Source organism: Castanea sativa, chromosome 3 (genome assembly GCF_040712315.1).
Source record: "Castanea sativa cultivar Marrone di Chiusa Pesio chromosome 3, ASM4071231v1".
In the NCBI taxonomy this organism is placed as follows: domain Eukaryota; kingdom Viridiplantae; phylum Streptophyta; class Magnoliopsida; order Fagales; family Fagaceae; genus Castanea; species Castanea sativa.
Genome location: NC_134015.1, coordinates 57,265,255 through 57,280,172, shown reverse-complemented (window position 1 = coordinate 57,280,172; position 14,918 = coordinate 57,265,255). Strand labels below are relative to the sequence as shown.

General features: G+C 32.7%; 1 protein-coding gene across 1 annotated transcript; it reads left to right on the top strand.

Annotated features, from left to right (window-relative positions):
• Positions 1 to 9,322: 9,322 nt before the first annotated feature.
• Positions 9,323 to 14,547, top strand: LOC142626901 (uncharacterized). The gene is made up of 9 exons (XM_075800618.1): positions 9,323 to 9,544; positions 12,232 to 12,352; positions 12,440 to 12,507; positions 12,589 to 12,648; positions 12,750 to 12,908; positions 13,275 to 13,421; positions 13,779 to 13,993; positions 14,082 to 14,190; positions 14,277 to 14,547. Exons 1-9 carry the CDS (start codon positions 9,431 to 9,433, stop codon positions 14,373 to 14,375), a joined length of 1,092 nt encoding a protein of 363 aa, XP_075656733.1. The 5' UTR covers positions 9,323 to 9,430; the 3' UTR covers positions 14,376 to 14,547.
• The last annotated feature ends 371 nt before the right edge of the window (positions 14,548 to 14,918 follow it).

The window sequence follows — 14,918 nt, the reverse complement described above, 5'->3', positions numbered from 1 at the left end:
TTTTACCCTCCTACCATCTTATCCTTCCCTTGGAAGTTGATTTGGAAATCGAAGGTTCCTCCAAGGGTAGCTTTCTTTTCATGGTCTGCTTCTTTAGGTAAGATTTTAACAACAGATAATCTTCGCAAACGATGTGTGCTAGTTCTAGATTGGTGTTATATGTGTAAGAATTATGGGGAGTCAGTGGATCATCTTCTTCTTCATTGCCCCATTGCTTGTGAGTTGTGGTCGTTGGTGTTTTGCTTATTTGGAATTCATTGGGTTATGCCTCAGAAGGTTATTGAGTTGTTTGAGTCGTGGCAGGGTAAGTTTGGAAGACATAGAAATATAGAGTTGTGGAGAATTGTGCCTCATTGCTTGTTATGGTGTATTTGGCGCGAAAGGAATGAGAGATGCTTTGAGGGCTGTGAACGCTCTATAGTAGAGATTAAGTCTTTTTTCCTACACACTCTCCTTGATTGGAGTGTGGTTTTTTGTCATTTTTCTTGCTCTTCCCTTCCTGTTTTACTTGATCGTTGTAATCTTGGTTACTGATTTATGCCCCCATAGTACATTCCCAATGTACTCGGGTTGGCTGTTCTTCATTTTTTAATAAAATTTTCGTTACTTATAAAAAAATAAAAAATAAAAATTTCACGACTTCTATTTACATGAACTCTAAATCCTGAGAGTATAATGGACTAGATCATGAGGAGTAGACTGCTTTGATATATCAGGAGTGAGATCTAAAGTCATGATCAAAACCTCAGTATATTGGGCAGCCACATTTAGTGTTGATGGAACATATATTCTCAAAATGGAATTCATAATATTTTAACGGAGATATAAAATATTCTCTTGAGATAAGTTTAATGGGTTTGGTTATTCAGAATATCAGACCTAACCACTTTAGTAAGGAAATACTAAAGTATATATTTATGAAATTGGATTTCATAAATATATAATGAATAATTTAAAGGATTAAACCGGGTACTCAACGATTAAGATGTGGTAATCTTCAAAGTGGCAGTCTACATTTATGACTTTGTATTACTACGAATATTTTATGGAGGGGTTGCATGTATAATAAAGTCTTGGGATATAATTTATTAATAAGGTTTAGAGTGCAATTATATTTATATAGTGGCATTAAATATAATTAATGGTAACTTTGGACTTGTCAAGAGTTGACAAAAAAACCCAAGGCTTATTGGAACTAGTGTCTTATTAGTCTCTTTTGGTCCCACTCCAAGCCACACACTAAAGCCCAATTGGAAAGGCCCAATAGGTCAGCCCAATTAGATAATCAGTTAGTTATAAAAAGAGAAACATACATAATTTTTTTTTATTAGAGAGAGACATCATTGTGAAATGGTGTGTATGTGTGGTTAGAAGCCACTCGATTATTCTCCCTTGGAAACTGATTGAGAAACCACACTTCTTGGACGTAAAGTGGAATTGGAGTGAAGATTAAAAGTGTTCTTGAGTACTTCTGACCTTTTGTTTTGAATTTCACCACACCAAGGAACGCTATCTTGTTCTTAAATTCATAAATTTATATAATGCATGTTATTAATCATGAATGAAATAGATCTATATTTGTTGCTTCTGCTGTGTGTTTTGTATGAGATACAAAACTAGATTTTCCAACACCGCCCTCCCTATGTAATCACGTATAAGAGCTCCTATTCCAATAGACTCATGAGTGGCGAAAGTCACTCCATCTACGTTAAGCTTGAATCAAGGCTCAACCGGAAGTGACCAATGCACTACATCCTCGCCCGAATATTCTTAAGTTGGCGATACTTGATTTGATGTTAAATATGACTTATTAACTAAGCATGCTTTATGTTTTTTTTTAGAAGGAGCATGCTTTATGCTTGTTTAATAATTGAATTGATACTTCATATTTATTCTTCTAAAAATCTCTGGTTGTATCCATGTCGGACCAATAATTATTTTATGCATAGAATAAAGGGATCTACAATACTGTAAGAGTGTAGATACGTATATTCGATTCATAAGATTCCTTATTGTGTTGGATATATGTCAAACACGAAAATGCTAAGAAAACTCCTACATTTGTGTTAGGAGGAAAAATAATATAATTTCGTATTAACTTTTTTTATTTTTTTCATTTTAGACATGTTTTAAAATTTTTTGATAGTCATTACTTATTTTGAAAACTAGAACTACATACTATATAATGAAAGTTGAGATTAGAAGCCGCGGTTGTGCCAAGTGGCTATACTAAATTGCAGAAATTTTTTTAAAATTTTTAAAAAATAAATATAATATTTTTTGTACTTATCTTCTTTTCCTATAATTTATAAGTTGATAAATTTTTTTAATTTGATTACAATTTAAACTCTTCTTTTAAACCTTTTTTTTATTTAAATTATATTACTACGTGTTAAGAAAAAAGCAACAATCTTCATCTATTCCTTTTTTTTTAAATTTAAATTATACTCCGTATTACTTTGTGTAAAAAAAAATCAACATAATACCCTTAAAAAAAAAAAACAGCATATTCAACAACAAAATCTTCCTCTTCACACGACTATTTTTTTAGATAATTATTGTTCATACCGATTTACCAAAAATGTTTTTAGAAAAAGTTTTTAAAAAATGTAAATAAGGTAATAAGTATTTGAGTTTAAAGTAAACACATTTATTTTCTTCTCAAAAAAAAAAGTATTTATATATAGTAAACGTTTGTTCTTCTAAAAAAAAAAACATTTGTTTGTTTGTTTTGTTTTTTTTTTTTTTGGTTATAAAAGAAAAGTTTCCTTTTTTCCATAAAAAAATGTTTTCTTTTTTCTTTCTATTCATATGACCTTTTTTTTATTCCACTTTTTATGGGATTTATGAGATAGCAACAAACAAATTGATTCGAAATCTTAATTCCAATTGGATTTAAATTCTATATCAAATGAAACTATACCTATATATTAATACATACATATATATATATATATATATATATATATATATATATATATATATATATATATATAGGTAGAGTTTATATGTATAGACACACACACACACACATATATATCCTTTTTAAAGTGAAGTTTATTCCAATGTGTGAATGCCTAAATCCCATGACAGGTAGGAATTCTTTCTTCATTATTATTTTTTCATTTTGTTTAAGCTATTTTTCTTTAACTTCAAAAAAACTAATAAAAACTTCTCACATACGTTTTAACCCAATTCATAATATGAAACTTTTGTACTCATTTATTCTCTTTTACAATAATTGGTTCAGGTTTTATTTACATACTCACACTTTCATCTCTCAAAGTGATAGAGAAAACAAACAAATTTATTCTTTATTTTTTTCTAAATTTATATCTTAATTCATAATTTGTGTTAATTTCTTAATTTTAAATTATGAATAAGTTTGATTATATTCTTTATATTGAATGTAAATTGTTGTTTATAGGTTTTTGGTTGTGTTATATTCTTTAGAAGAAAAGAAAAGAAATAAAATAAAAGAGTTTATATAAATTTGGCAACAAAGCTAAATAAATAAGTCTAAAAAATGTTTACTAATAATAGTTTTATCAGTAACTTTTTATTAACGTAATTAAAAAAAAATTGAATAGAGAGATAATTTATTAACGTGATTTAAACTCTACTAAAATTTTTTTAAGGAATTAGTTTTAAAAAATTTCAAAGTAATTTTCTAATTATTAACTACTATGCGCTAACTTCTAACTACTAAAACCAACAATTGAAATATTAATCCGTATGAGATATCACTTCCAAAATTAATATCTTAGCTATTATATATTATACGCTGACTTCTTCTTTTTTTTTTTCAAAAGAAACGTTTCTCTCTCTCCCCACAAAATAAGAATTATAAGAAATATTAGCTAGACAGGGAGAAGACTATACCACATCTTTTCTGCAATAAATGTTAAATTTAGATAATTTTTCATGCATATACACACACTACACAAAAGGATTATAACAAGAATTAGCTAGACAAGGGTAAGACTACACCACCTCTTTTCTACAATAAATGTTAAATTCAGATAATTTTTCGTGCGTATACACACACATGTAGCGTGCAACACACATGACTTAAACTTTAAGTTTAATTTTAAATTTGGTAGGGTGAAACTCACTCAAGTTTCAGCGTCTTCTTCCATGCTTTCAAGGACAAAAATTAAATTCTCATGTGAGCCTCTCTCTACTTCAAATTTTTAAATGTTTAATAATTTAGATTGTTCTTAATTATTGAATTGAGGTTTCTACTTAAACTTGATTTCAATTATTGTTTTGGATAGTTTTTAACTATTAAATTCAAAGGTTTTCCGTTTAAATATATGTGACTAATCTAGCCCTAAAGTTCAACGTATTATTGAAAATCATTATAAATATATATGCATTTTATAATACCTTAGTCTGATATAACATGCATTCATTATATAGCTTAAAAATAAAATATTCATTTATTTTTATTATTTATTTTAAGTAAATTAATAAAATAATTATTTACATATGAATTTTGATTAAGTCGTACATTGCACGGTCATAATGCTAGTTAAACATAAAATAAGTCTAGAATATACCTAGAGATATTAATTAAATGTTGTATTCCTAGTATTATACGTATCGATTGTATCTTAAGTTTTCATGAATTGTGACCCAGCCAACCAGGCAACCCTCCTAATTTCCACCCTTACTTTTGATCAATGAGACATTCTTAATACACTATTAAATATATTGACTAGCTCACTGAGTCTAAATTCTAAAACCTCTTAAGTATACACGACAAGAGCCCCGCTGTATTGGTTGATTTTCTGTCATGAATCCACGTGGAGATTACCTGTACATTTTCTCTACCAAAAAAAAAAAAAAAAAAACCTTGGTCATGCATGCATGACGCGAAAATAAAAGCTATAAAAGCACCAAGTTCCATTGGCATTCTCCACGGCAGACCTGACTGACACATGCCAATTGCCAATAACCAGCCACCATCATGGATTCAAATCAACCGAGACCTGTAACTCCACAGCCTCCTCAAGGTGTTGGCGGCGGCTGCGGCTGCAGCGGTAGCGGTTTCTCTGCAATTCTCACAGCCTTCTTATCCTTCATCGCCATCTTTGCCATGGTACGTATTATATATCAAACTATATCAACTCTTAACACAATATATAATTATTCTACCGCCACCGCTTTTGTACTTCATCGCCATCTTCATTAATTACCATCACATTCTTTCTCATTGATTTCAATAGCGTGCGTTTGATTTAGCATACATCTGATCCCTCACATTTTCTGCATTATCGATTCGTTTTCTTCAGTAATCACATTCGGCAGTGTTTGGTTAAAATTCAATTCCTCGTACTTTTAACAATAATATATATAATGAATAAAATTAGTGGAGGACTTTCTGCTTTTAGTCTGCTTAATTAGTTTGGCCTCATTGGATCTCTGTTTTGCTTGATTTGATGTTAAATATGACTTGTTAGCAAAGGTTGCTTTATGCTTGTTTAATAATTTAATAACTGAATTGATGATTCATCATTGTATACTTCTAAGCAAAGAAACACGTACTCCAAAATTTCTAGATGTGTTTGTTAGAAATATATTAGACATATTAGCTCAATACAATAGGCCCAAACCCACTTTTGTTTGTACTAGTAGTCTAGGGTTTAGTCGCATATATATATATATTCATGTTAGGGTTTATTGTAACACAGGTTATTATACTACACTCTTACATAATAAAGATATAGCCCTTAAGGGATTCCTTAGTAGATGTAAGCCGACAAGGCTGAACCATGTAACCCTTGTGTTCTTAATGTTCCTATTCTATACTTCTCTTTCTGCATCCACTCTAGCATATACAACATGGTATAACACATCATATTGCTAATATTTAACATGGTATCAGAGCCAAATTTCATTCTTGACATCAAACAAAATATCTCTAGCAAGCAAAAAAGATGATCACGTGCACACCACCATCTGAAGAGTTAAGTCACACATGCTTGACTGTTGGATCTAGACTCCATGGCATCTCGCAGCCACCATGGCTTTGTGCTGTGTCAAAATCCAACAACCATGCAAGCCGTGACTTAACTTTTTCAGATCTATGCAAATCCAAGCTTTACCTGATGTAACCAACACCACAGACGTGCTCCACGACCTCCTGCTACAAAAACCTAGGAACTCGGCCCCCCAACGGCAGCCTCACGCATCACCACGCGCCGCTAACAGCTGTTGAACCTCCCTATGTGCCGCCACGATTTCCTCATGTGCAGCTTATCCATCAGCCGCGCCACCCTATCAGCCATGTCGACCGTTGATTTGCCTGCAGAATAAATTTGACTTTCAACCACTAAAGCATGCGTCGAAGAACTCCTGTTGATGTCATCTGACGTCATTGGATGACGTCATCAATCCCGTCATCAGTCACGCAAGCCATAGTCCACGTCAGCGAAACGTCATAGGATGACATTAACAACTCAGTTGCCCGATCCGTGACTTGACCCGGAAACCTAGAATCGACCCATACCATGTATCTGTTAACTTTGACCTTGGACCAGTTGACTTTGACTTTTTGTGTTGACCTTTGACCAAAAGTCAAATTTTCGAAAGGACCTATCATGCTTAGTTTTTCGCGTAGATTCCAATTTTGGACTCCATTTCTTCATTTGAAACTCCGAAACTGGTCAATTGACACATTCTTCATTGTGGTTTCTTCAAAGATATTCTTTAAGGCATCTCTAAGTAATCTTCTCATACTTATCCAACCTCAAACCTTCATCGAGCTTCCGCTTTGAGTTTGAGGAAGGATATTAGAAATATATTAGAAATATATTAGAAATATATTAGACATATTAGCCTAATGTAATAGGCCCAAGCTCACTCGTGCTTGTACTAGTTGTCTAGGGTTTAGTCACTTATATATACTCATGTTAGGATTCATTGTAACATAGATTATTGTACTACACTCTTACATAATAAAGATGTAGCCCTTAAGGGATTCCTCCGTGGATGTAGGCCGACAAGGCTGAACCATGTAACCCTCGTGTTCTTAATGTTCCTATTCTATAGATTATTGTAACATAGATTATTGTACTACACTCTTACATAATAAAGATGTAGCCCTTAATGGATTCCTCTGTGGACGTAGGCCGACAAGACTGAACCATGTAATCCTCGTGTTCTTGATGTTCCTATTCTATACTTCCCCTTCTGCATCCATTTTAGTATATACAACATGGTATAACACATCGCGTTGTTAATAATATATTTAACAGTGTTCATGTCAGACCAATAATTATTTTATGCATAAGATATAAGGATCTACACGCTCATGGACAGAGCTGTTAGTTTTTAAAAAAAATATTACTATATTAATAGATACTAACTTTAGCAATTCTGTTCAATAAAATTACACTTTGCCACCCTTAATAATGCCATCAATTCTTTTGAGAGTAATGTTATAGCCACAAACGTTTTTACGACGTTTATACAAATTATTAAGGTAGCAAATTCTTATTAATTCGTACACTTGTATAACTTTTTACTTATCAATAACCACTCACCATATTAGTAATTTATAAAAATTTTGTAGTTTTAGCATTTTTCACCTTTTAAAGAATATAAAAAATTAATAGATTAAATCTAAAACAAAATATATAAGCCCAAAAAAATTAGCCCAACAACAAAAGTTACCAATAATAAAACTAAAAAGATTAAGCCCAATCAATTTATTTTACCCAAAACAAACAACTTGGCCATTTAAAAAATTTTAAACAAAAATCCTTAGAAGTAAAGCAATAAGAAAATAAATTCCTATATAATTTCCTGTTTTTTTTTCCTGCTTTTTCTTTTTTTCTGCTTTGTGCGTCAGGTAAGCGTTAAGTTTCTTCATTTTCACTTTACTTAAGCAGGGCAATACTTATATATAGCCATGGCAGCCCAATACTTGCTCACATGTTATGAGGGGATTGAATAGACACATAGGTTTAAGAATGAAGACAATATGTCTTATGCCTGATTGATATATATATATATATATATATATATATATATATATATATATATGTATGTGTGTGTGTGTGTGTGTGTGTCGCTTCCATACAAAAGAAAAAGAAAACAAAAGTGGAGTTTCAATGTCTTTCGATCCGATCCGATCCGATCCAAGAGACATTCTTAATACCCTATGAACCAATAATGTGCGATTAGTGATGGCAATGGGCGGGGCAAGGCCAAAGATTGGGGTCTTCGCCCTTGCCCGCATAGTTTTGTCTTGCCTCATTTCTGCCCCGTCCCACATGACAGAAAAATTTCTTAACTCATTCCCACCCCTTGAAGCCCTGCGAAGCCCTATCATATCCCGTAAAACTATAATTCTTGTTAATTTTTCCCACAACTATTACAATATTTTTTAATAAAACATATTTTATTAATAAAAATATACATGAAATTACAATTAAATTTATCTTATTAAATTAAAATAATTTTTAGCAAAAATTGAATAATATTATCCAAGTGTTTAACAAAACAATATCACAACAAAAACAAAAATATCATAGTATTACACCTAACAAAATAGCGATAAAGAGTCTAAATAGTAGAGTTTCAGGGTATAAAAATTTACAATTATAACCATTATTAACGTGGGGTGGAGTGGGCTTAAAAAGTCTAACAAAAATACCATAGTTTAACACATAACAAAATAAAAATAAAAAGCCTAAATAGTAGAATTCTAAAGTATGAAAATTTACGATTATAACCATCACCAACGCGTGGGACAGAGTGAGTTTAAAATGTTTAAACACTCATCCTTCTCCACCCCCACCACATTTAATGGCATGTTTGGATGTTTAAAAAAGGAGGGGAGTAGAGTAGAGAGAAGTGGAGTAATTCAATTACCTTGTTTGTGAGTTTTTTAAGGAATGAGGGGAGGGATTTGGAGGGGTTTCAACTACCTCCAACCCCCTCATTTTTAATTCCCCCAAATTGGAGAGATTTGGAGGAAGAGTAGAGCACATAAAATTATTTATAAAGTAAATTACCTAATTTACCCTTATTATATTTATAAAATTACAATGTTAAAAACAAGGGGAAAGGCTAATTACTCCCTTCCCTCTTACTAATTATAAAAATATCCAAACAATGTGGAGGGTAATCATTCTCCTCTACTCTCCTCCCCACTACTCTCCTCCTTCTCTAAACTCCCAAACAGGCCATAAAAGACGGAGAAGACTCTTACGTACACGTTAGGTGTAACCGACTAACTAATCAGCCCATGACCAATGGTCCGTATAGGTAGGCAACGTATCAGTCACGACTCACCAGATCACGTGTAAGAAAGAAGATATGCCTTCCTGACATATTACTCGAACCTCCCCAAAGCTACAATACAGAGCATCACGGAAGCTGCGTGAGGCCTTTCACTGACTCACTGACACTTTGCATTATGGATACACATCAGCCGAGACCCGTAACTCCACAGCCTCCTCACGGCGGCGGCGGCGGCGGTTTCTCTGCGATTCTCACAGTCTTCCTATCCTTCATCGCAATCTTCGCCATGGTATTATATATCTAACTATAAATATCAACTGCCGCCGCTCTGTTTTTCATCGCCATCTTCAATAATAATAATATCATTCTCTCATTGATTTTTTAATAGCGTTTGTTTTAGCATCTGATCGCTCACATTATCTGTTTTATTCTATGATCCTTATTTCAATCTTCATTTTTTTTTGAAGCTACATTGGTTTCTGCATTTTTGCATTATCGTTTTGTGTGATTTGTGGTTCTGTTTCAATGTCGATTCGATCGTTTTCTTCAGTAATTTTCAATGTTCGTCCGGATTTTAATAATAAATATAATATCTGTAATGAATCAAATTGCTGGAGCACTTTGTGCTTTTTAGTCTGCTTTAATTGATTCGTTGCTTTAATTGATTCGTTGTAAAATATGATTTGTTAGCAAAGCATTCTTGTTGTTTAATAATTGAATTGATGCTTCATAATGTATCCTTCTAGTGACGAAACATATATACGCCAGACTCTCTGACTGTGTCCGTGTCATACCAATAATTATTTTATGCATAAGATAAAAAGGGATCTACATGCTGTGACAAGGTGTACATGCATATATCTGGTTCATGAGATACCTTTTTGTTTTGGACGCGTGTCAAATATAGACATGACAAGAAAACTCCTACATTGGTGTTAGGAGGAAAAAAAAAAATTATTTTGATTTTAGATATGTTTTTAAAGATTTTGATAGTTATTATTTGTTTTGAATACTAGAATTAAATATAGGCAATGTCTAAAATATACCTAGAGATATTAATTAATTACTGTATTTCCACGTGTTCTAATTTTTCAAGAATTGTTGTGTTGTTGTCTCCCATGTTATATATGCTTCTTAGCTTCTTAGATTAGTTTCCATCTTAGTTTGAATAATAGTTATAGGGACATGCGTGGGGAGTATTGTGTGATTGTAGAATACCTATTAAGTTAGAAAGAAAACTATAAGATTGGTATACTACTAGTTATGTTCTATGGTACCGAATGTTGGTCTATTAATAGGCATATATTCATAATATGAGTGTAGCTAAAATGAGAATGTTAAGATGAATAAGTGGAAATACATGGAAAGATAGGATTTGAAATGAAGAAATCTGCTTTAAGATAGGGGTAGCCCCTATTGATTGAAATTTGAGGAAGAATCGTTTGAGATGGTTTGATCATGTTCAGAGAAGAGCAATTAATGCATCAGTAAGAAAGTGAGTTGATCTAAGTTGAGGGGGAAAAAAAAAGTTGAAGAAGACCCAAAATAACATTAGTAGAAATAAATAAATAAAATGAATTATTAATTAAGAAAATAACAAAGAGTATGAATTCATATAGAATAGAATGGAGGAAAATCTGTAGCCAACCCCAAAAATTTGGGATTAAGGCTGGTTGTTGTTGTTAGTTAGTTTAAATCATAGTTCAATGAATCTTTTATTATTTTTCATAAAATCTGTGTCGCTATTGCTATTTATAATCAATGTCTTGGCATTGTAAATTTCTTCAATAACATTTCAGGATTTATAATTTATCAAATTGTTTTAGTATAAAAATGTGACTCAAGATTATTTCTAGTATTTGTTTCCCTTTATGGTGATGGTAGTTGTTGTTCTGTGTGGGCCTGCATTGTTGCAAGTCAGGTTTAACATGCATCAATATTCTCATTGAAAGATTACTACAGAGGTGCATCATAGTGAATAATAGCCTATAGCTTCTAGTAGAAATGCGTCAACGGTGTTCCATTACAAATAAAAATGCTCTATCTCATTCATAGTCTTCCACTTTATGCTCCACTAACTGCAGTATGTCACACGTCTGATTTTTTTTTTTTTTTTTTCTTTCCCCCATTTTAAAAGTGGATTACTTTATAAGAAGAAAAAGGGACGTGTGGTTCATTATGAATGGTGGAGTATAAAATAGAGCATAGTAAGAGTAAGACAAAGGACTTTTATTCTGTCCATTTCACCTTGCATTACAAACTGTGGTTCTAATGCCTATTGTCATTTAATTATTAACATTTTTTTGAAAAAATTTAAAAGGAATTTACATTGTGGCATCGAGTATGCACTAGGGGTTATAGAGTTATTTCTAAATTACTCTATTTGTAATTGTGTTGCCGGAATGTTTTTGGGGATGTTTGCAAACCACAAAGCTGGTTTAGTTTGATACAAGCTGAACCAAAAATGAGAGTAGTTCAAGTGAAGTTGTTTTATTCATCCAGTTTGTCTAGATTCAAAACCAGTTTTAGTTAATATGCAGCTTATGAAAATGTCAAATTTGCATGCATGTGAAAACACCAAAATTTAAAAATTTGATTTGGAGGGCATATTTTTGAAAGAACCACTTTGAAGATATGGGAATGTATTTAGTTCCCACTTTGAATTAGTCTTTTGATCAAAAGAGTTACCAAACTAAAAACAATCAAAACTTGTCATGTTGTTCTTGGCAGGCTGGCCTGGTTTTGTCATTTGCTACTCTCCTTTACTTATTAGTAATTGCAGCTGCTAGGGAGGCATACCTGATAAGAGAATATAGTGGATTAGTGTTTTTTTTTATGGAGTGACTATATAATTTTCTTATTAAATGCTAGTTTGTTTAAAATTTTAGATTTATTCTGAATCTCAGTCACTGAAATAAGTGTTCATATCATTTTATTTGAGTTTGAAAATATCAGACATGAATATAAATTTTACAGATAGTGATTCCTTCATCATCAACTTTTAGGAATGGTTTTTCCGTTCTGCACCAAGTCCCAGAAGGCCATGTTGGGGTTTACTGGAGAGGAGGTGCCCTTCTAGAGATGATTACAGATCCAGGTTTGACTGTGGTCCTTTCTTTACGATTTTCATTCAGTAGTTGCTTTCCTAGAACTTATGAAATTTCTGCATGCACTTAATTTTCAGGTTTTCATCTGAAGCTGCCTTTTATAACCCATTATGAGCCTGTTCAAGTAACCCTTCAGACAGATCAGGTAAAATTCGATGTTATGAAAATTGAGTAATTTCATCTTGTCAGTCTAATGCTCAAATCCTTCCTGTGAGTATAATTGCAGGTGAGGGATATTCCTTGTGGTACCAAAGGAGGTGTAATGATTAACTTTGAGAAGATAGAGGTACAGCTACGAGATGTTGCTCTTTATTAACATTATGGTATACAAGTGGTCAAAGGTTCGAAATGCTCAGCTTATATGCACTGATTATAATGCCTTTTCAGGTTGTTAACCGGCTTCACAAGGACTATGTGCATGACACTCTGCTGAACTATGGTGTGCAGTATGACAATACATGGATATATGACAAAATTCATCATGAGATCAATCAGTTTTGCAGCTCTCACTCTCTTCAGCAAGTCTACATTGATGTTTTTGATCAAGTATGGATGCTAAAGAAAACATACCCTTTAAAGCCGTAAATGAAAATATTTTGGGAGCTTCCAATTTAGCTTTACTGTATAAGAAGTTTTCCAAGTGCTGTTTAAAGTAGTGTGCTTTTCTTCTTCTGCTTTAGTAGTTTAATCTGACAGATTGTTTCAGCAGTAGTGCTGTGTTGACTTCTAAGGATTATTTCTCTTTGGGAATCTATGTTGGTGTTAAGTTGCCAGCATTATTAAGAAGCTCCTTATAACTATACTTCATATAGTTGTGTAACATCATGGCACCGTGTGCTAGTGTAGGGACAATCAAATCCTTTTCTATTTATTTATTTCATGTTATATTGACAAAACATTTAACTCTCACAGATTGATGAAAAGATGAAAGATGCTCTCCAGGGTGACTGCACACGTTATGCTCCAGGAATTGAAATCATTAGTGTTCGTGTTACAAAGCCAAAAATCCCAGAAAGCATAAGACGCAATTTTGAACAGATGGAAGAGGAACGCACTAAGGTTCAGTTTCTTTTTCCTGAATATGAGAGAAGGTCCTTTTACTTTCTTTTATTTTCCTCTGTTAGTCAAGCAAAGCAAATAGACACACACACACACTCGCACACAATATGATTCTTGATATGCAGCTTTTAATGTATGTTTATTATTTCAAATTATGGCTGAACATTGAGTTTACCCTTTAAACCAGTTACCCTTGGTCCTTTGAGCTTTCTTCACTTATATCCAAACTTTGTACATGCATGTGTTTGCACCCACACCCAATCATTGAAAAACATATTCGATAATTTATTATGTAGTAAGCCTTTGAAGTTAATAGAGTGCATCATTCTATGTTTTATGTTGATGTTACTTTGTTAGGTCTTAATTGCTATTGAGAAACAAAGAGTGGTTGAGAAAGAGGCAGAGACAAATAAGAAAATGGCTATCAGTGAAGCTGAGAAGGTTGCAAATGTGAGCAAGATCCTTATGGAACAGAAGTTGATGGAAAAGGATAGTGTTAGGAAGCAACAAGAAATTGAGAACCAGATATACATGGCTCGGCAAAAGAGTTTGGCCGATGCAGATTTCTACCGGTGAAAGCTTCATTCACTTTTCAGTTTAAAAGATATGAATACAGTATTATAGAAATGACTAATAATATTGCTCTCTCTACATTTCTAGTTTACTGAAGGAAGCTGAAGCAAACAAGTTGAAGCTGACACCGCAATTTCTTGAGCTTAAATTCATCGAGGCCATAGCTGATAATACAAAAATTTTCTTTGGGGAAAAGGTCTTTCCCTCTCTCTTGTGTGTATGTGTGTGTGTGGGCGTGGAGTGTTGTGTGTGCAGGCTTTACTTAATAGTTCTTTCTTGCAGATACCTAATATGTTTTTGGATCAGAGGCCGCTTGGTAACTTCCTGCAACAGTTATCTAGGAATGTGTTTGAAGAGGAGAAATCAACAGATGTTGGTTGAGGCTTTCAGAAGGTGTTTCATTTAACAGATTTATAATAGTAGTAGTTTGTTTGTTTGTTTGTTTTGTTTTGTTTTGTTTTTTGTTTTTTGTTTTTTTTTTTTGGGAACAGAATGTAAATATTGGTTGAGGCTTTTAGAAGGTGTTTCATTTAAAAAAAAAAATTTGTGGCTCTTATAGGTGTTTCATGCAATGAGTGAAATACAACAACAACAAAGTCTTAATCCCAAAATTCTAGAGTTGTGACTATGAATCCTCAACAAATTAGTTAGGGTCGGCCACCTGTATTCTTTTCCTCCATTCTACCCTATCAAAAGTCATACTCTTTGCTACTTTGGTGATTGACATGTCTTTTGTATTAATTTTTTAATGCTTTTACTAATGAATTTTGGCCTTCCTCTATTTTTTTTTTCTTGGTTCCCTCAACTTGAATCAACTCACTCTTTTTTACTGGGGCTTTAGTCACGCTCATTTGAACATGACCAAACCTTCTTAAGCAACTCTCTTTGTATATAAAAGCTTGAAACATTTTACAGGTTGATGCA

Bases quoted from the DNA above. Each gene is read 5' to 3' on its own strand.
- LOC142626901 (XM_075800618.1), top strand. From the start codon at position 9,431: ATGGATACACATCAGCCGAGACCCGTAACTCCACAGCCTCCTCACGGC. The intron at 9,545-12,231 runs GTATTATATATC...TAAATTTTACAG, and splicing joins TCATCGCAATCTTCGCCATG to ATAGTGATTCCTTCATCATC. The intron at 12,909-13,274 runs GTATGGATGCTA...TAACTCTCACAG, and splicing joins ACATTGATGTTTTTGATCAA to ATTGATGAAAAGATGAAAGA.